The following is a 19,793-nucleotide window of genomic DNA, read 5'->3' as shown; positions in this document are numbered from 1 at the left end:
GAGGTAAGTAATTTTTATACAATATGAGTTTACATCATGCATTATAGGTAGGTTTTAACATAGAAATTGTGGAAATTTTAGGAGATTATTGGAAAACCTAGATTTTGATAAAAATGGGATTAGACCACGAAAATGATTATGAAATTGGATAGAAATTATATATTTAAATTCATGAGGTTATAGGTAACATTTATCTTCGAAAACTTTCGAAATCCGGGCACGTGGGCCCGAGGGTGAATTTTAGGAATCTTCCAATTTGGGTTAGGTAATTACTCTAATAGCTAAATTATGAACTTTTAAGTGTATATTGATTAACTTATATAATATTTGGCTAGCTTCAGATTGTTCGGCACCAACTTGACGCTTTAGAGTGAATTTGTGGGCCGGAAAGTGAGCTTTGGGACGAGGTAAGTCTTTTGCCTAACTTTGTAAGGGGGAATTTAATCTATAGGTATTTTAAATTAGTTATTGCTACTAATTGTGGGTTCTACGGACGCACGAAGTGACGACAACCCGTGCGTAGCTACAAATTATGCTTATGTCCGAGTAGTTTTAGGACCCTATCATAAAATATTGTATTGTTTGAACTCTACCTGTTAATTTAAGTGCTTAAATTATATTGAAACTTGATAAAGAATTCATAAAGACCGAACTTCACTTACTTTGAGTTTTGGCAGGTTACTTGGCCATTAATAAAAATTGTGCCTCCTGGTGTATTAGTCTTGTGATAATCATTAAATCGGATGTTCGTAGAGTATTATCTCTTTTTGTAGAGGGGGCCGAACGCCTCGACAGTATAATAGATGCATCTATGATTCATGTCGGTCGACCCTCGGCAGTGTACACATTATTCTGGATCAGGCCATACGACCTCAACATAAATCGTGTGTGATAATGCTCAGAGTTCGATTACACTTGATTTTACTTTTATGACTTGAGAAAAATATAGTTTACTTGATGGCCCGTATTTGTTGAAGTTAGTACGTACTAATTAGATATTTTAAATTGACTTCTAGTTAAGGAATCACTTATTTACTGTTTGTTATTGTGTTATTATTATTGATGTATTCCATGCCTATTTAGAATTTTCGTACTTTATTTATTGGCCCATAGTAAGTGTCGATATCAACCCCTCGTTACTACTTCTTCGAGGTTAGACTAGATGCTTATTGGGTACATGTCGTTTATGTGCTTACGCTACACTTCTGCACTAATCGTGCAGGATATGAGACAGATGCATCTGGCAGTCATTCGGGCGCGCACCCCCGTTACCCCGAGGACATAGTGGTGAGCTGCTCTCTGTGTCCGTTCTGCATCACCCGCATGCTCTCTTTTGTATTTACTTTCTGTCTATCTTATTCCAGACAATAGCATAGATAATTGTATATTTTACTAGTTGCTCATACATGTGTGACACCGAATTTTGGGAGTATTCTATTAGTCACTTTATAACTTTGGGTATTAATTTCATTGTATTTACTCTTTCATTAGTTTATGCTTTACCTTACTATAATTTTTCACTTCTCATTTACTTAATAAATAAAAAAATTAACTACTTTGAAATTATTAAAAAGAATAAATACATGACTAGTTCACTCTCGGCTTTGCCTAGCTGCGATGTTGGACGTCATCACGGCCTATAGGGAAAATTGGATGGTGACACCAATCACTACAGTACTTGTGTTGTGTACTATTTCTGATGCTTGTGTAATTTCCATACTTATTTTTCCAACAGTTTTCTTGTACATGTTTAACCCCACATGTGTTAACTTGTTCACATTTTTGGTCCTAAGCCTGAATTAAAGAGGAGGGATATGGTAGGTTGGCGGTCAACGTAAAACTAGTAATTTTATGAACAATCATCACAATACCAACTATATCACTGGGACGAGATTGTTGCTTTCTTTACATGTTTCTAATACGAGTTGGAATTACCCTACCTGCCTAGGTATCCTCCTCACATGAACACAAAGTTATCACTAGCTGAAGCACTGCATCCTGATGGCTGGTAAGGTTTAATTATTTTAATATGAACTTACAGTTATAGTGGGTAAGGTCTAACAACATTATTGTTATAGTAGGTAAAGTTTAATTAATTTTTTCATATATATGACAACAAATAGTGTGTATCTTGTGTTTTATAGTGGATAAAGTCCATTGATCATTCGAAATTAACACCTTAGATAATGGTATTTGTCAACAAGCTGTTATAATTTGATATATGAATATTACAGAAAGATTTAATATTATGTATAATATTAAGAGTTATGAAAATTATAAAGAGTTAAAAGAATATCACGTGTATTGGAATACATCCAAAAATGAGGGGAAAAATAGTCATAATATTGGAAGAGCGTATTATTAACCAAAGAAGAAGGTGATCAAGTGATCAAAATAATTAGGGTCTTAGGGTGTGTTTGGTACGAAGGAAAATAATTTCCGGAAAATGTTTTTCAATTTTTTCATGTTTGTTTGGCTTAAATATTTTGAAAAACATTTTCCTTATGAACTCATTTTCCTTCAATTGGAGGAAAATGTTTTCCTTATCAAGAGAAGGAAAAATATTTTCAAAAACTCTTTGTCAACCTTCCCACCCTATTCCTCCCTCACCATCCCACCCCATACCCTCACACCCACCCAAACCCACCCCACCCCCTCTCTCCAAAAAGGATTTTTTTCTGTCACCACCCACCCCAAAAAAATATTTTTTTAATACTTTTTTTTGTAATTTTTAAAATTCTATTTTTTCGGTTATTGTTTTTTGGTAATTTTAAATTTCTATTTTTTCGTTTTTCTGCACATACCCCCCCCCCCCCCCGGTCCCAGAAAAAAAATATTTTTTTTTATATATTTTCAGTTTTAGTTTTTTCATCTTTCAGTTTATAGGTTCGAAATTTTACAAGTTCCAAAGTTATGAGTTCAGAGATTTATGTATTTGGAAGTTTACAGGTTTAGAAATTATAAAGTTCGCGGTTTCGAAAGTTTAGCGGTTCGGAAGTTTATGAAATTTGTGGGTTCGGAAGGTTGTTGGTTCGAAAGTTTATGACTTCATGTTTATTGTATCTAAATTATATATGAATACTCTTGAGAAATTATTTTTCTTAATTTGCGTACCAAACACCGAAAAATAAATAAAATTATTACTTGTTTCCAAAGAAACCTCTTTGACAAGAGAAAATAAAAAATCTTGTCAGGCTATATAACAAGGAGAAGAAAAAAAGTTTTGGTTGATTCGACGGGATTTGGTAGGTTTTAAGTTATACAAACTAAAACTATATGGGTGTTTTACCGTATTAATGTAGTTTAACTTATGATAATAGATTAATTACTATTTTTATTAGTTTATCAATTCATATACATATTATTTTGCTCATTTCATAGGGTAATTTTTCTCTTATTCCTTACTGTCATGATTAAGCAATGAGTAACTTCGATATTTATCATTAAGTATAATATCAGAAACAATTCATACATTTGAATAGTTCAGGTCCATTTTTAAGTAAAAGCATCTTTGTACATGCTTTTTCTATGAAATAAACTCATTTTTCACTATTAAATAGAATATTAATAAATTCACACATTTGAATAACTCAAATACATTTTGAAGTGAAAAAATAGGTTGATCCACTTGGGGCTGCCACACCTATGGTAACACACACACGTTCTCTCTCTCTCGCCACTAACAAGTTTAAACCCAAGACTTTTCTATTTATGAGTTTTTTAGTCCTAATCAAAGAATTTGCCCAGACCGTTTAGTTATTACTCCCTCCGTTCACTTTTACTTGGCATGTATACTAAAAATAGATTTTCATTTTTACTTATCACTTTACGCATATCAAGAGAAGATAAAAAAAAATTCTGTTATACCCACAATATTTATTACTCATTTCAAATCATTTTCTCAAATCCAATAAAATATGCATCAATTAATATGAGTATCATGATAAATTATACACATCATTTATTATTTCTAAGAGGCGTGAAAATTCAAAACATGCCAAGTAAAAGCGAACGGAGGGAGTAATAAACATGATAAGTGAAATTTGTTACCCTAAATTTAATTTGGTGAATAGCTGCTAACATATTCTTTTAAAATTAGCAGTTTATGACACTTTGCTTCTAAGATAGTATGTCTTGTTTCAGAACGAAACACCATTACCGTTTTGGTTTAATTTGTTCTCTAATTTAGTTTTTTTCTTTTATCACGATCACAAGTTTGATGGATGATGAATATAACTTTAAAGAGTAATAACAAAATTACCGAACTGCACTAACAGAAATCGGAAAATAAAAAACCAAACCATACCGAACTTAAAACCGTACCACACCAACCGATAGAACGCCCCTAATTCAACATAAATATGCAGTCGTAATAAGAAACAAACCCATCACTTAAATCTTAGTACAACATATATCGGATGGTGTAGAGTCATGGATGCCAAATCCTGACCAAAAGACATTCTTCTACTATTCTTCTGCAGCAGGTTGGGTCAGTCCAGACCGCACCAACATTGCATTCAGAGTTTCAGGTGAGCATGCTTGATACTTGACTTTCCCATTAGAGAGAAATACCTCAGCAAGTTCAAGTTTCTCTGAAGTGAGACTAGTGCTGTCCATCGTCTTACTAAGCACTTTAAGCGCGAGTTGAACGGCCTCTTCCCTCGTGATATCATCCTTGTAATCCTGCTTAAGTATAGACTGAGCAGCCTGGTTGTTTGCTCCAATTGCTGCAGCTTTCCAACCACCATAATTTCCACTTGGGTCGCTCATGTAGAGTTGGAAGCCGTAATTTTTATCCCAACCTGCAAAGAGAAATGAAACACCAAAAGGGCGAAGTCCACCAAACTGTGTGTAACCTTGCTTGGTGTCACAGAGTGACTGAACAAGTTGTTCAACTGGCATGGGTTCTTGATAAGCGAACGTATAGCGCTGAGCCTGGACCCTGGCCGTGTTGATCAGTATGTTGGCATCAGACATGATTCCAGCTACGGCACACGCCACATGATCATCAATCTTGTACATCTTCTCACTTGATGTTGAGGTCTGAAGCAGCTTAGATGTTACTTTCTTTTCACCTACCAGAACCACCCCATCCTTGGACAAGATGCCTATAGCACTACCTGCATTTCCAATAGCCTCCATTGCATACTCAACCTGATAGAGACGACCTTCAGGGGAGAAGATTGTTGTACGGCTGTCATACCTTCGTGACATTGTTTCTCAACTGCAGTACACCTGATTATTTTTTATCATTCAGGGAGTTTGTTACATAAAAATTTCAAAGCATGTGAAACTTTGTTTATTCTATTGTACCCTTACCATGAATAAGTCCAAACAGCAAGTATGCAAGCACAGATAGAAGAAAAAAGGATGTAAAAATTGAGTGAGAACAATATAAGATGCAAATGAATTGAAGCTGAAAATTGCCATGACCTACAACCTCAGGGAATTTCCTTCTGTAAGGGCAAACTTTGGACTTTTGAAGCATGTGTACGGCTAAATTTAAATTTTTGAATTCTAGAATCAATGACACTCTTCATATTTTCTTGAGGTTAGCTCGAATTCTGAAAGCCAAGGTTCAGTTAGTTGTTAACCAAGTAATAGTGGTCAATCAACGCAGAGTGGAAGGAAGTTGTAACGAAAGACCTGCAATCTCTTGAAATCCACTTAGCGGAAATAAAGCACAATGGAAGAAAAAGATCTATATACCTATTAGTACGCTTACTTTAGGTCCAATGTTTGCTAGGAGTCTTTTAGTCCTATTAAAGCTTTACATGCCAGTAAATAACATATAAGAACTTCTAGCGCTAGAGAAACTATTTCTTTATGATATTGGAAATAGACGGGCTTAAATGGAGCAATGTAGACAATGAGGATTCATATCGACCCCAACTTGGTTGGGATTGAGTATTTTCCGTTGTTGTAAGTCATAGCTGTAAAATAGAACTGTTCTGCTTGTTACATAAAACAGGCATATGCAAATAACTCTTTGTGCCAATATTATTTGATTATGCATAGTCCAGCAATTTACTCACTCTCCCACCTAAGTACTATACATTGATTTGCAAGCCATCTCAATTAATGGAATGTATTATCCACTCTACCTGGCTGAGGGAAGTCCTCAGTAAAAATTAATATAAGAAGAATTTGGTGAGCGACTTGACAAAAGGGCAAGCCTCAAGTATAAACAGCGCCAAGAGTCTATGCTACATTGCCAGTAATTGCAAACCAATTCTCTTTCTCAATCAGTTCCTATACCTAAAAAATAAAAGCCCTTCTGATCTCATGACAGTCTACTGCACACACACTTCAGATATGGGTAAAAACTTCAGATAGCAGAGACGCTTTATTCTACACGAGACGATAAAAGTATCAAGGATATGGGCTGAATGCCATTAGCTCAAGGTTATTGACACTATGTCTATAAAGAGGAGGAAAAAAAGTTGTCCTAACATTTTCCTTTCCTCTATCGAACGAATCACTTTCTACTACATTATATTTCACTGTGTTAACCCTTCTCGGGGCATCTCGAAACAAACTAAAAGTAAGGTTAGCGATGTCCAAGAAAACAACCAGAAAGGTGGCAGAGGAAATCTTAACAGAGAAAAGCTTGAATTATATTAGATAAGGAGCAACAACAAGGATGACCAAAAGAGAGGTACATGTATAAAAACTTATTAGTTATGGCACTGTTCTCTTTTCTTCTAATTTTCTCCACACTTGAGGTTGGCCAATTTATATCGTCTGCTATAGATTTACCAAATGACAAGTCTGTTCTTTTCTTTTATTTTGATGGGCCTCAAATGTCTATTAAATCAACACAGCTGGTTTACCACTTCCAATTCCATAACAATGGGAACTAAAGAGTAAAGACACAATGGGGAGCAAATAGAGCTAATGCTACAGATTAAGTAATGATGATTAGGAGGATTATCTTCTTGATCAAGTCCAACACTTTGAGGTCCAACAAGGCAAGAATCCTTCTGAATATCCAGTCAAGTATGTGGAAATGGAAAAGGAGAGAGGATCCTTAGCAAGGGAGGAGTGTGGGTAACAATCTCACAATGCAAACTGTAGGTGAGAGAGACTATTCAAGTCGGGGCCAAAAGGCAATAGGACTAGGGACATTATGGAATTTATGGTACTTCTTAGCATTTGGACCCAAAAAGGAGAAAGGAATGAGCATGTGCACTACTGCTTATGAAGTTCCAGAGGAATTGTGAAAAACTTGGAGGGAAAATTATTTGTGGAGAAGAGCTCTACTTCAAGTGACGGCAGGCTCACGAAGATTGTAGATTCTGGAAGCACCTTCGCCTGTAGGCCATAGCGAAGTAGAAAAACCACATCATCGTGGGTCCTATTGACGGAGATAAGATGTGGCTAGAGTTGCCTACTAGAATAAGATGGCTACAATTGCCAGACTAGAGGCTAGTATCACCAGTATCTGCTTCATTTCTTGCAACCAAAAGATCTTAAGAATTGATCAATTTTCTACTAATCGGATGTAAATACATTTCGGACTTAGTAAAGGGGCATCCAGAATATTTTTCAAGACAAGAGCTTAATGTGATCCAAGGTTTATCATATCCAAGATGTCAATTCCAATAAAATCCTAATGTTTAGGCAGGGGACTCTATAGTAAAGCACCCTTACTGGATACAACACCTAGAGCATTACAAAAAAGAAGAGATATCGAGAGGAACTAGAAAAATGGGAATTAACTAAGCCAAGTGGGTATCTCATCTAAACTCAGCAACAAGTGTTGCAATTTTGCAACTTTGATTTGACATAACTTTAACTGATCAGGCACTATTGTTTACTACAAGAGGGAACAATCACTGTGTACAAACACTAACTACATCTCTCTCCTTTTCAACACTTGAAGCTTAAACATGAGGTCGATAAACATAATTCAATACATTATAACCTAACTCCACACTCAGAGCCATCCTAGAGAAGACAGGCTTCATGGACATTTCACATGAAGAAGTCTTTCTAAATTGGCTCTGTCATTCAAATCCCTCATACGGCTCATGTAGTGGTAAGTGATTGATCTTTTAGATTATGTGCCAGAGACCATGGCAATATACCTAAATCAGGTAATACAGCCCTTTGAATTTTCTTAGACATCCCTAGTCATATTTTGAGACTTCTACTTCATAATATCCACCTAACTTCCCTACCAAGTAATTCCCAAAAGCTAAATTGCTTCCATTGTACATCTTAACGAATTTTGACTCTTTTTTCTCTAATTAAATCAATTCTTTACAACAAGAGCTGCTCGAAAGATGTACTTATTACACTATTAGTAAGAAATTTAACCTTAATTTGAAATATTTTTATCCTAAAAAGTAAAATAAAGGAGAAAGAGAAGAATGCTAGGAATAAACTAAACTTACTACTATCAAGTACACTCTTTCCCAGGTAAACCCTCCTACCATATATTTTGTAAAAACATAAATCCAGAAGTTCAACTAATTTACTTATCCGTAGAATAACACAAAGACATCATCGATTTCATGTAAAAAGTCTATAACATAGCTTTACCAAAATTACCAAGAAATTTGGGGGAAACAATTCAACAATGGAGTAATTTCTCGATTAAATGCATAAAATTCACGGTAAAATAAACAACCATGTCGCAATTTGCTCAAGTGGGTAACGAAAGGAAAAGAAAGAGTGATACCTGAGATGTGAGATCTAAGAGAAGGGTAATGAACGAGTCGAGCTTATTCTTGTTTCTGTAGACTTTAGTACTAAGCTAGTCTTTTTGCGCAAGCTTTTAAAACGGGTCGGATCGGGTTTTGGTGAGTCGTGAAAGGAAGGGATATTTGCATTTATACTCGCTTTTTGTGTCACATTTTAAGTTGTACCCGTTTTGTAAAAAAAGTTACAAGCATATCCGTTTTTTCGCATAACTTCAGCATACGGGGCTGAAGTAGCAAAGACAATCATGCAAAACTTCAGCATTCTAATAGTCGGGTCTGAAGTTCAGCTCTAGAGCTGAAGTTTTTATTTTGTAACTGACGAAATTTTTGTTTTGTAACTAGGGAACTTAAGCTCTAGAGCTGAAGTTTTTGTTTTGTAACTGGGAAACTTAAGCTTTAGAGCTGAAATTTTTATTTTGTAACTGGTGAGCTGAAGTTTTTATTTTGTAACTGGGGAAATTAAGCTCTAGAGCTGAAGTTTTTATTTTGTAACTGGGGAATTTAAGCTCTAGAGCTGAAGTTTTTGTCCTTGTAACTGGATAATTTCAGCTCTTGCACCTCTTCTTGAAAAGTTAAAGCTCTTGCACCTCTTCTTGAAAAGTTCAGATCAACTGTTGGAAAGAAGGCATATATCGTTGTCTTAGGACGCAATTTTTGCACTTGTGAAGATGCTGCTACAGCTTTGAAATGGCCATATACACAACAATTCATTATGGAAAATGCAGCTTTCATAGAATGGCTCACTCTGTTGTGATGTATGATCACCAAGAATGTTACACCATTTTTTACTACTTTACATCAAGCAGACTGTTACACAAATTTTCAGGAGTACACTCGATCATGTGAATACATGAGTAACCAAACAAACATCTAGAAAATGAAGTAGCAATCTTGCAAACAGAACCAACTAGCAGTTCTCTCTGGAGTAGCAGTGAATGAATCCAGGTCTGCCTTGAATCTCTCTCTGAGGTCATTAATCAAAGTAGTCATTAACAATGTTGAAGTCATCATTGTAGAAGAAGAAAGAAGAAAACGAAGGAGGAGAAGGAGGAGGAGAAAGGGGGCTAAAGTTGTTTAAAAAGTGGGTACAAGTTAAAAGTTTTTAAAAAATGGGTATAGGTTAAATGGGAGCGACCATTTAACCTATACCCAATCAAGATGCCCAATGTCTACAATAATGGGCTAAAGCTAAATATTTTAAAAGGGGTTTTGGCATGGTATAACAACATACTCATATAATTGGCAGAAAATAGCCCTAGTTATAAATATTGGCATCAAATAACCAATAAATATATAATAATATGTATATCACAATTGTAACCCATGTATATCTCTATGTATATCAGTGATATGTCATGTATATTGTGTGTATCTGAGTATATCCATAAAAAGTTGTGTTATATATATGATATACAATGTGATATACATGGGCGCCCATAAAAAAATTGTGTGGTATACACGATATACAAAGTAATATACACAAACGTCCTTAAAAACCTATGTGTGATATACACTGATGTATACGATATACAACGTGATATACACTGATGTATACGATATACAATGTGATATACACATATCGTAGTTAGATAATTAGGTCTGATTTTTTTACCTGAAACCAATCTAAATCACTTCTAAACTTGCTCAAATTTTTTATATAACTTCACTTAGGTATTTTCAACTAATTTCAATCACACACACTCATTCAATCCAATCAAAAAAAGGAAAAGAGAAGAAAAACAAAGTTGAAATATATTTTTTCTCTCTTAGTTTTTGCTAATCTTGCTCAAATTTTGCATATAGCCTCGTTTAGGTATTTTCAACCAATTTCAATCACACTCACTCATTCAATCTAACCACAAAAAAAAAGAGAAGAAAAATAAAGTTGAATTATATTTTTTCTTTCTTAGTTTTTGCTTTTGATTTTTTCTGATGTGAGATCAACCTTACCTTTTCATCCCACTGAATTTTTTTGCATAATTTGCAAGAAGTTTTTCTAAACTATGAGAGCAACAGAGAAGAGATAGAAGAAGAAATACAGGGAGAGAAAGGGGGAGGGAAGCCAAAATAAACGTGTAGTTTTTTTTTAGAGAGAATATAAAAGAAAGTAGTTTTTTTAAGATTTGGCTATATAATGCCAATTGTTTGGGGCTATCTTTGCCAAACCTAATATAAGGCTAAAATATTACCAATTTTTGTTATGTGTTGTTATAGGATGCCAATTTGTAGCCATCAGGGAAAAACTAATGACAATAAGTAACCACAAAATAAACCACACAATTAAAAACCCAAAACCAATTACAAGGGCTAGCCCAAAACCACAACCATTCTTCCCCCTTCAAATTTCAAACTTTTCAACTCCGTAACCTACTTTAATCTATACCTTCCCCTTACTCTGCCACCTACTTAGAGAAATTCGAAGTAAATTGTCTATTTTTCTTGTTTTCATGTGAACTTTTTAGGTTAGAAAACACAAAATCATTTACTTAAGTAGTCGCAGACAAAAAAATCTATAACTAGTGTGTAAGAAACTGGGATACCAATGGGTCAAAGACTTAGAAAAGGTAAGCAAGTAATGAAAAGATACCCTCGTCATGATGATATTGCGATGCGGATCCACATTTTGCAAAGAAATAGAAGGAAATTAATCAATACAATTAGGTATGCAGCAAAATATACCATCAGGTCTAAGAATAGGGGAGTAATTAGTATCACTTGATCCATCTCGGACTTCTTTAAGTAAAGACACGAAATTGCTGAAGTGAACCATTGTAACAGTCCTCAGTTCAAAATAATTGTGTTGATACATATGTCCAATAGGGGTATAACGACACGACCGGTCGTTTTGATAGTATTAGCCCCGACTCTCTATTTACTGCTTTCCCCGTATCTTTTTCTGTTTATACGACTTGTCGGGAGGTTTTGTTCGTGGTTTTTGGAGTATTTTGGGACACTTAGTCCATAAAACGGAAGCTTAAGTTCTAGGATTTTGACCGTAGTCGGAACTGTGTGAAAATGACTCTGAAATGGAGTTTCATCGGTTATGTTAGCTCCATTGGGTGATTTTAGACTTAGGAGCATGTCCGGATTGTGAATTGGAGGTCTGTAGCTGAATTAGGCTTGAAATAGTGAAAGTTAAATTTTGGGAAGTTTGACCGGAAGTGAACTTTTTGATATCAGGGTCGGATTCTGATTCTGAAAGTTGGAGTAGGTCCCTATTGTCAATTATGACTTGTGCAAAATTTAAGGTCAATCGAACGTGATTTGATAGGTTTCGGCATCAGTTGTAAAAGTTTGAGGTTTCAAAGTTCATTAAGTTTGAATTGGAGGGCGATTCGTATTTTTAGCGTTGTATGATGTGATTTGAGGACTTGACTAAGTTCGTATGATAATTTAGGAATTGTTGGTATGTTTGGTTGAGGTCCCGAGGGCCTCGGGTGGATTTTGGGTAGTTAATGGACCAAATTGGGAGTTGGAAGAATTGCTGAAACACTGCTATTCTGGTGTCACCGCACCTACGGTGGGGTTGGCCGCAGATGTGGACTCGCAGGAGCGAGCGTGTAGCCGCATGTGCGAGGTTGGCTTGGCCCAGCTGGGGGAACATGTGTGAAAAGGGAGCCGCATATGCGCATCCATAGATGCAGAGAAATGAACGCAGAATCAAAAAAGGGCAGCTTGGGGCAGGGTCGCAGAAGAGGAAGGCCATCCGCAGAAGCGGGCCCACAAGTTCGAGCCCTGGTCCGCAGAAGCAAAATTCATGAATTTCAGTGGAATCCGCACCTGCGATGGAATTTTTGTAGGTGCGGCGTCGCAGGTGCGACTAGAAGCCCGCAAAAGCGAAATCGCTGGGCATAAAAGGGCTAAGTTCGAGGGTGTTATCCCAGTTTCATTTTGGGACTTTAAGAGCCAGATTTGGGCGATTATTTGAAGGATTTTCAGAGAAAGCTTTTGGGTAATAATTCTTAACTCATTTATGGTTATATTCCATTAATCTATAGTTGATTTCATCTGTTAATTAAGGAATTTGGGGAAAGAGTTGGAAAGTTCTTCAACTAAGTTTTTGAGTTTTGATTCGGATTTTGGCATCGGATTTGGATAATTTTGGTACGAGTGAATGAATAAGTGTTCATATTTTTTGAATTTTACCCGATTTCGAGACGTGGGCCCGAGTAAGTTTTGATTTCATTAATTAGATTAGTCTATAATAGTTTTATTTATGGTATGTAATTATTTTTGGCTAGATTTGGGCCATTCGGAGTCGGATAATCAAGGAAAGGGCATTCTTATTGACTGACTAAGCTTGGTTCGAGATAAGTGACTTGCTTAACTTTGTGGGGGAGAATCCCCTTAGGATTTGATACTGTTCTGATATGTGAGGGTCGTGTACGCAAGGTGACGAGTGCGTACATGGGCTAATTGTTGTAAAATCCAATTTTTACTGAGTAGTAACCTGTTTTCATCTTAATTGAGTTATACCAGCATGTGTAGTTATCCAGTTTAGTCTAATATCGCATGCCTACATGCTTTAGCTGCTTATTTGAACCATGTGCAGCATGCCTAGTTGATTTCATGTTTTTCCTTGATATGTATCGGTTTTAATTGTAGAATTGTTGTTACTAATTGTTGTATTTATCGGTTTGAGCTGTGTGTTTACTTTTGGGACTATGAGGCGGTACCTCAGGAGATCCCCCTGCACCTTTACTTTTGAGACTACGAGGCAGTATCTCGTGAGATCTCCCTGCACATTTAACTTTTGAGACTACGAGGCGGTACCTTGGGAGATCTCCTTGCATCTTTACTTTTGGGATTACGAGAAGGTATCTCGGGAGATCCCCTGCTGTTTTATCCCTGTGTGTTGTACTATTATTTTGCTGTGTTTTCCTCTTTATTAAATTTTAGTCTCTTATTATGTTGATATATATTTTTGCCTTATTTATTATATACCAGTGGGCTCTGATCTGACCTCGTCACTACTCGATCGAGGTTAGGCTTGGCACTTACTGGGTACCGTTGTGGAGTACTCATGCTACTCTTCTGTACATGTTTTGTGTGCAGATCCAGGTACTTCTTATTAGCCACATCATTAGTGAGCAGTGATAGTTTGGAGACTTCAAGGTATATCTACCACGTCCGCAGATCTCAGAGTCCCCTTCTATTCTCTCCTATGTCATTTACCTTTCGTACTTCTTTTCTTAGACTTTGGTGTATAGAGATACTAATTTTCGTCTGCAGCTTGTGATTTATGATATTCCGATTTTTGGGAATACTATGTATTACTAGAGTGTTAGTTATTGTACATGTCGAGCGACATTGTTATCAGTTATTTAACTATCTGTTGCAGTTAGTTGTTATGTTTTGAGATGTATGTACTTATCTTCGAGAGACTATGGAACTCTTAGGAAAATTTCACTTCTTTTGACTCCTTGTCGTGTGAAATTGTTGACTTCGAAATTCTAAACTTGTCTTATATTCTCTCACAGACGGTGAGGACACGTATAGGCGGATCTGATGACCAGGCACCCGTGCCCCCTGTTAGAGCGGTGAGAGGACGGAGACGGGGTAGAGACCGATGACGTTCACGTGATGTAGCTAGAGTGATAGCATCATAGGAAGCTCAAATAGATTCAAGGACAAGGATGAAACTTTGAAATCTCAAAGAGGGCCTTTAACAAGATCTCAATCTTAAAAGTTGCAAAACAAGGTCATTGGACTTCAGGAACGATCAAAGAAGTTGTTAGTTGAGAGGAAAAGCTTAAGGATAAAGGATATGAGTTATCTAGGTGTTATAATTATTTTATGGCCCAAATTCATGTCCAAGAAGAGGTGGATTAGATCCCAAGAAACATCTTCTGAAGAAGGTCCAAATCAGGCCACTATTGGGCCAATTTGGCACCTAAAATGTGTCTAAACTTGCAACCCATGAAGTCCTATATAAAGCCACACTTTTATAGCATAAAAAGGACTTACTTGATGTTCAATAATGATACAATAGTGTTGCTAGATGTTGAATGCAAGTTGGTGTCAAGTTGCTTGCAAATTTCCTTCAAAATTTCCAAGATTCGGTCCAAGATTTGTTTGGGTCTTATTTCCATATATTATGGGACTATATTTATTGCTTTCCTAGTTTGTTAAGTTATATTTTTCTTTTACTAAGATTTCTGGAATTACTTTCCAAGAATGACTTGGTTTTTGCTTCCTAGTATTTTCCTTTTCCTAAGGTAGTTGGACTTGTTTTCCAAAGCAGTTTAGGACTTTATTTACTTATTTTTTAGGTAGAATTTCGTGATCCCTCTCTATATAAAGGGGTGTATTTTTTGTTTTTAGATAGATTATTCAGATTATTATTAACAAAATTTGTGAGATTTTTCTTGCACTCTTGTGTGTGGCTACTCTTGGATTTATTCTTCAACCTTTAAGACTCAACTTAAGGTGGTAAGATTAAACTCTTTCGAAATCTTAGATCACTTTTAGGTATTCATGAAAGGTGATAAGTTTAGGCTTATTGTTGTTCTTGTTATTCCAAAGGGTCGGGTTTCACAATCTATCTCTTGTTTTTAATTCTCTATCAAATGCTACTAGTTCTTTGTTAGCTAATTGTTGCTGTTAGGATTCAATTTCAAGAATAGACTTCTTGAATTCAATCTATCTTTAGTTTTCTGTCCTTTTTCGTTTCTTTATTTTCTTTTAGCTTCCGCTTGTTTCTTGATTTTCTTATTTTTCTTTAGTAATTCTTGAATCATTTATCGTGTTGTTATCATAGAGCACACACATGAGCTGCTACAGAGGAGCCACTAGTAGCTCTAGTCGGAGCGTAGGCACCTGAGATGCCTATTACTGCACCAGCTCTTAAGGAGACCCTTGCATAGTTCCTGAGCATGTTTAGCACCTTGGCTCAGGCTGGATTGATTCCACTTGCTCCTGCCACGTCTCAGGCCGGGGGACAGGGGCGGATTTACATGGACCCAAGCGGTGTCACGGGACACCGCTTCGTCGAAATTTTTTAATATATATATATATATATATATATATATAATAAAACAAAAATATAAGGTAAAAGAATAAAGGTGACACCACTTGCAACAAAGCAGCTTAGTAGTCTGATGGTTATTACCTCCTGAAATTGTTTGAGAGTTCAGGGGTTCGAACCCCCTTAGCTTCAGCGAAATTCCTTTTGACTCTTTGACTTTGTCAATTAATTTAAAACCCTATGTTGATGCTAAAATCATGGACTTTTTCAATGTGGGCTGCTATTGACCCAATACTTATTGCACAAGAAATCAGTAACCAACCCTTATTTTAGAATAAAAAGAATTTTGACTTGCCCCTTTTCAAACTCCAAAGAAGAGTGAAAGTAAATTCCTCCAGGTTAGTATTAAATCTCTCCCTCTCTGCCGATGATTACTTTTTGCTAAGTGATTTTGCTTTTTCCTTTTTATTGTTTATGAACAAAATTATGAATATGTGTTAATTTTGAATTTATGATTAAGGGTGTGTTTACTGATTTTGGAGGTTAATGAAATTGTGGGTTATTGCCTTATTGAAGACGAACAATTTTATAGTTACAATAAACTTATTTAGGGTTTATCTAAAGATTAATGTGGGTACTTAAATTTTTTATTTAGATTAGATTGCAATGAAGAGATACTTTCCTACAACTCCCAAAATTCCAAAATCAAGTTCAACATCTCAAGATTTATCTAACTTGGAAGAAAGAACAAGTGAGTTGGAACAAGATCAACAAAGCGAAAGAGTTAATTTAAGCTCTTTAGAGGTTGATCCTGAGGAAAGATTAGTAATTCGAAAATATCACCCAAATGACCATGATGCAATAAGAAGAAAGTATATTCAAAGAGGTCCTTTCCAACCTCGAGAGCACAAATTTCCTCAAAGAAATTTTTATGGTAAATTGCGTCGCTTTAATCCTCAATGGTTTGATGAGTATGATTGGTTGGAATATAGCATAACAAAAGATGCAACTTTTTGCTTATATTGTTATTTGTTTCAAGATGATTGCATCAATCAAGGGGAAGGAGATGTATTTTCAACTGTAAGATTTACAAGTTGGAATTAGAAGGACAGATTTGATACGCATATTGGTAGACCAAATAGTATTAATAATCAGTCAAGAAAGAAAGGTGATGATTTGATGAGACAAAAATAATCTATTCAAAGTGTACTCGTGAAACAATCTTATCAACAAAGGTTAGAATACAGGATTGGTTTAGAGGCTGCAATTGATGTGATAAGATATCTTTTGCACCAAGGATTATTATTTCGGGGGCATCGTAAAAATGAATCATCTTTTAATAGAGGTAACTATATTGAACTTCTTAGATGGTATATTAAAGATGTGATCATGTTGTTGAAGCATTTAAAAGAGCTCCAAAGAATAATCAATTGACTTCTCCCATACATTCAAAGAGATATTATTATTGTATGTAAGATAAAAACAATTAAGTGTATCATTGAGGATTTAAATAGTGATCAATTTTCCATATTAATTGATGAATCTCGTGATGTATCATGTAAGGAGCAAATGGCTATTGTTTTGTGGTATGTTGATAGAAGGGGAAGTGTGATGGTGTGATTTATTGGTATTGTTCATGTTTGTGAAACTACTGCTTTGTCTCTAAAGAATGAAATTGTTGGTTTACTTTCTCAATACTCTTTAAGTCCATCTTCCATACATGGACAATATTATAATGGAGTAATTAATATGTAGGGTGACTTAAATGGGCTTAAAATCTTAATGCAAAAAGAAAGTAGAGGTGCTCATTCTATTCATTGTTTTGCTCATCAACTGCAACTAATTCTTGTTGCAGTTTCTAGAAAATGTGATGACGTGCAAGAACCTTTATTAGTTGTTTCTAATATATTAAATATGGTAGGATCTTCTTTCAAGAGTAGATATGAACTTCGTGAATCCCAAGCCGATGAAATTGAAGAAGCATTACGTAAAGGTGAGCTTGAAACTGGGAGGGGTTTAAATCAAGAATTAGGTCTTGCTAGGGCTGGTGATACTCGATGGTGATCTCACTACAAATTTTTTAATAATTTTATTCTTATGTTTGGCCCTATCACTGATGTACTTGATACTATTGTTGTTAATGCACGTTTTGAAGAAAAATGTAAGGCAAAGGGATGCCTTAAAGCATGTTTAATATTTGAGATTGCCTTCATGTTGCATTTTATGCATACTGTTTTAGCAGTTACAAATAAGCTTAGTGTTGCCTTTCAAAAGAAGGAGCAAGATATTGCAAATGTTGTGATACATGTTAGAGTGACAAAGGATCGGTTGCAACAACTGAGAGAGGACGGTTGGGCTCCACTTATTGATGAAGTATCTATGTTTTGTATCAAATATGACATATTGATACCTAACTTTGATGAGCCTTATATGATCTTTGGAAGATCACGTCGTAGAGTTGCAGAGTACTCTATTTTACATCACTATCGTGTTGTAGTGTTTTGTAAAACTATTGATTGGCAATTTCAAGAACTCAATAGTCGCTTTGATGAGGTGACAACTGAATTGCTTCTTTGAGTTGCTTGCTTGAACCCGGTTAACTCCTTTTCAAGTTTTGACATTGAAAAGATATTGAGATTGGCTGAGCTATATCCTGATGATTTTGATAAATATTCTATAGTTGACCTTTGTTTTCAGCTTGAGAATTACATTGTTGATGTTTGGGATCATGACAAAAGGTTTTCTGATCTTAAGGGACTTGGTGATCTTTCCAAGAAATTAGTAGAAACAAAGAAGCATGGGACTTATCCTCTTGTGTTTCGGCTAGTGAAATTTGATTTAATTTTGCCAGTTGTTATAGCTACAGTTGAAAGAGCTTTCTCAACAATGAAGTTGATAAAGACTGACTTACGAAATCGAATGGATGATGAGATTTTGAGTGGTTGTTTGGTGCCTTATATAGAAAAAGATGTATTTTGTAATGTTTCTAATGAGGCTATTATGAATACATTTCAAAACATGAAAACTCATCGAGGAGAATTGTAGTGATGTACTTGAATTTTGTTTTATTAATATTATTTAAGTTGTCTTTTTATAATATGATATATATTATAAATTATTTACTCGTTCGTTTACTCTTTAAATAGTGACACCACTTATGAAAAATTATGCGTACGCCACTGCCGGGGGAGGAGCACAGACTCCTGTCGCCCGTAAGCCAGAGCAGCGGGTTCAGGTCGACTAGGTTCCAAAGATCATACCGATGCAGGCAATAGCTAGTAGCTCTAGTTCAGCCCGAGGGTAGTGTAGCAGCTTCTGAGGAGGAGGATCTCAGGCTCGAGAGGTACAAGAAGTACCACCCTCCTATTTAAAGTGGATTAGCGTCAGAGGATGCCCACGATTTTCTTGAGGAGTGCCACAGTATCCTCCGTACTATGGGTGTAGTGGAGTTGAGTGGAGTTTCTTTCACTGCGTTCCAGCTTAAAGGAGTGACCTATCAGTGGTGGCGTGCTTATGAGTTGGGTAGTCCGGCTGAGGCAACTTTACTTACTTGGAATCAGTTCTCAAATATTTCTTGAGGGAGTATGTTCCCTAGAGTCTCAGAGATGCATGACACACCGAGTTTGAGAAATTACGTTAGGGTGCTATGACTGTGTCAGAGTGTGCAGTTCGCTTCAGTGATTTGGCTAGGCATGCTCCAGCCTTGGTTGCTACAGTTCGAGAGAGGGTCCGTCGGTTTATCGAGGGACTCTACCCAGCATCAGGATTAGCATGGACTGGGAGTGGGAGATGGATATTTACTACTAACAGGTTGTGGATATTGCTAGGAGAGTGGAGGGCATGCTTTCTCGGGAGAGAGGAGAGAGAGGCCAAGAGGTCTCGAGATTCTAGCACTTATAGTGGTACTCGTGTCCCAGGTGCAGTTTGTCATAGTAGGGGCTATGCGAGTCACCATGTTCATTCAACACTTCCAGCCGCCAGTGGTATTCCAGCTACTCCTAGGCCCAGGAGCCTTATTATGCACCGCCAGTGTTTAGTGTACCTCCCGCACGGGTTGCTTTCAGTAGTCAGTCCAGCCGACCTGGCCCCAGCCAGTCACTGTAGCCACGCCCTCCGAG

The 19,793-nt window shown here is 36.3% G+C and overlaps 2 protein-coding genes across 2 annotated transcripts; one reads left to right on the top strand and one right to left on the bottom strand.

Annotated features, from left to right (window-relative positions):
* Positions 1-4,283: 4,283 nt before the first annotated feature.
* Positions 4,284-8,776, bottom strand: LOC104220365 (proteasome subunit alpha type-4). The gene is made up of 2 exons (XM_009771222.2): positions 8,687-8,776; positions 4,284-5,235 (listed from the first exon to the last, which is right to left on the bottom strand). Exon 2 carries the CDS (start codon positions 5,212-5,214, stop codon positions 4,468-4,470), a length of 747 nt encoding a protein of 248 aa, XP_009769524.1. The 5' UTR covers positions 5,215-5,235; positions 8,687-8,776; the 3' UTR covers positions 4,284-4,467.
* A 7,565-nt stretch (positions 8,777-16,341) lies between these two features.
* On the top strand, positions 16,342-18,720 carry LOC138885472 (uncharacterized). Its single transcript, XM_070166423.1, has 4 exons — positions 16,342-16,768; positions 17,531-17,722; positions 17,831-18,228; positions 18,373-18,720. The coding sequence occupies exons 1-4, from the start codon at positions 16,342-16,344 to the stop codon at positions 18,718-18,720; spliced, it is 1,365 nt and encodes a 454-aa protein (XP_070022524.1).
* Positions 18,721-19,793: the final 1,073 nt, after the last annotated feature.

This window comes from Nicotiana sylvestris, chromosome 2 (genome assembly GCF_000393655.2).
Source record: "Nicotiana sylvestris chromosome 2, ASM39365v2, whole genome shotgun sequence".
In the NCBI taxonomy this organism is placed as follows: Eukaryota; Viridiplantae; Streptophyta; class Magnoliopsida; order Solanales; family Solanaceae; genus Nicotiana; species Nicotiana sylvestris.
The sequence above is the reverse complement of the archived record's forward strand: the minus strand, read 5'-3'. Positions and strand labels throughout refer to the sequence as shown.

Bases quoted from the DNA above. Each gene is read 5' to 3' on its own strand.
- LOC104220365 (XM_009771222.2), bottom strand. From the start codon at position 5,214: ATGTCACGAAGGTATGACAGCCGTACAACAATCTTCTCCCCTGAAGGT.
- LOC138885472 (XM_070166423.1), top strand. From the start codon at position 16,342: ATGAAGAGATACTTTCCTACAACTCCCAAAATTCCAAAATCAAGTTCA. The intron at 17,723-17,830 runs GTGATACTCGAT...CACGTTTTGAAG, and splicing joins ATTAGGTCTTGCTAGGGCTG to AAAAATGTAAGGCAAAGGGA. The intron at 18,229-18,372 runs GTGACAACTGAA...CTTTGTTTTCAG, and splicing joins TCAATAGTCGCTTTGATGAG to CTTGAGAATTACATTGTTGA.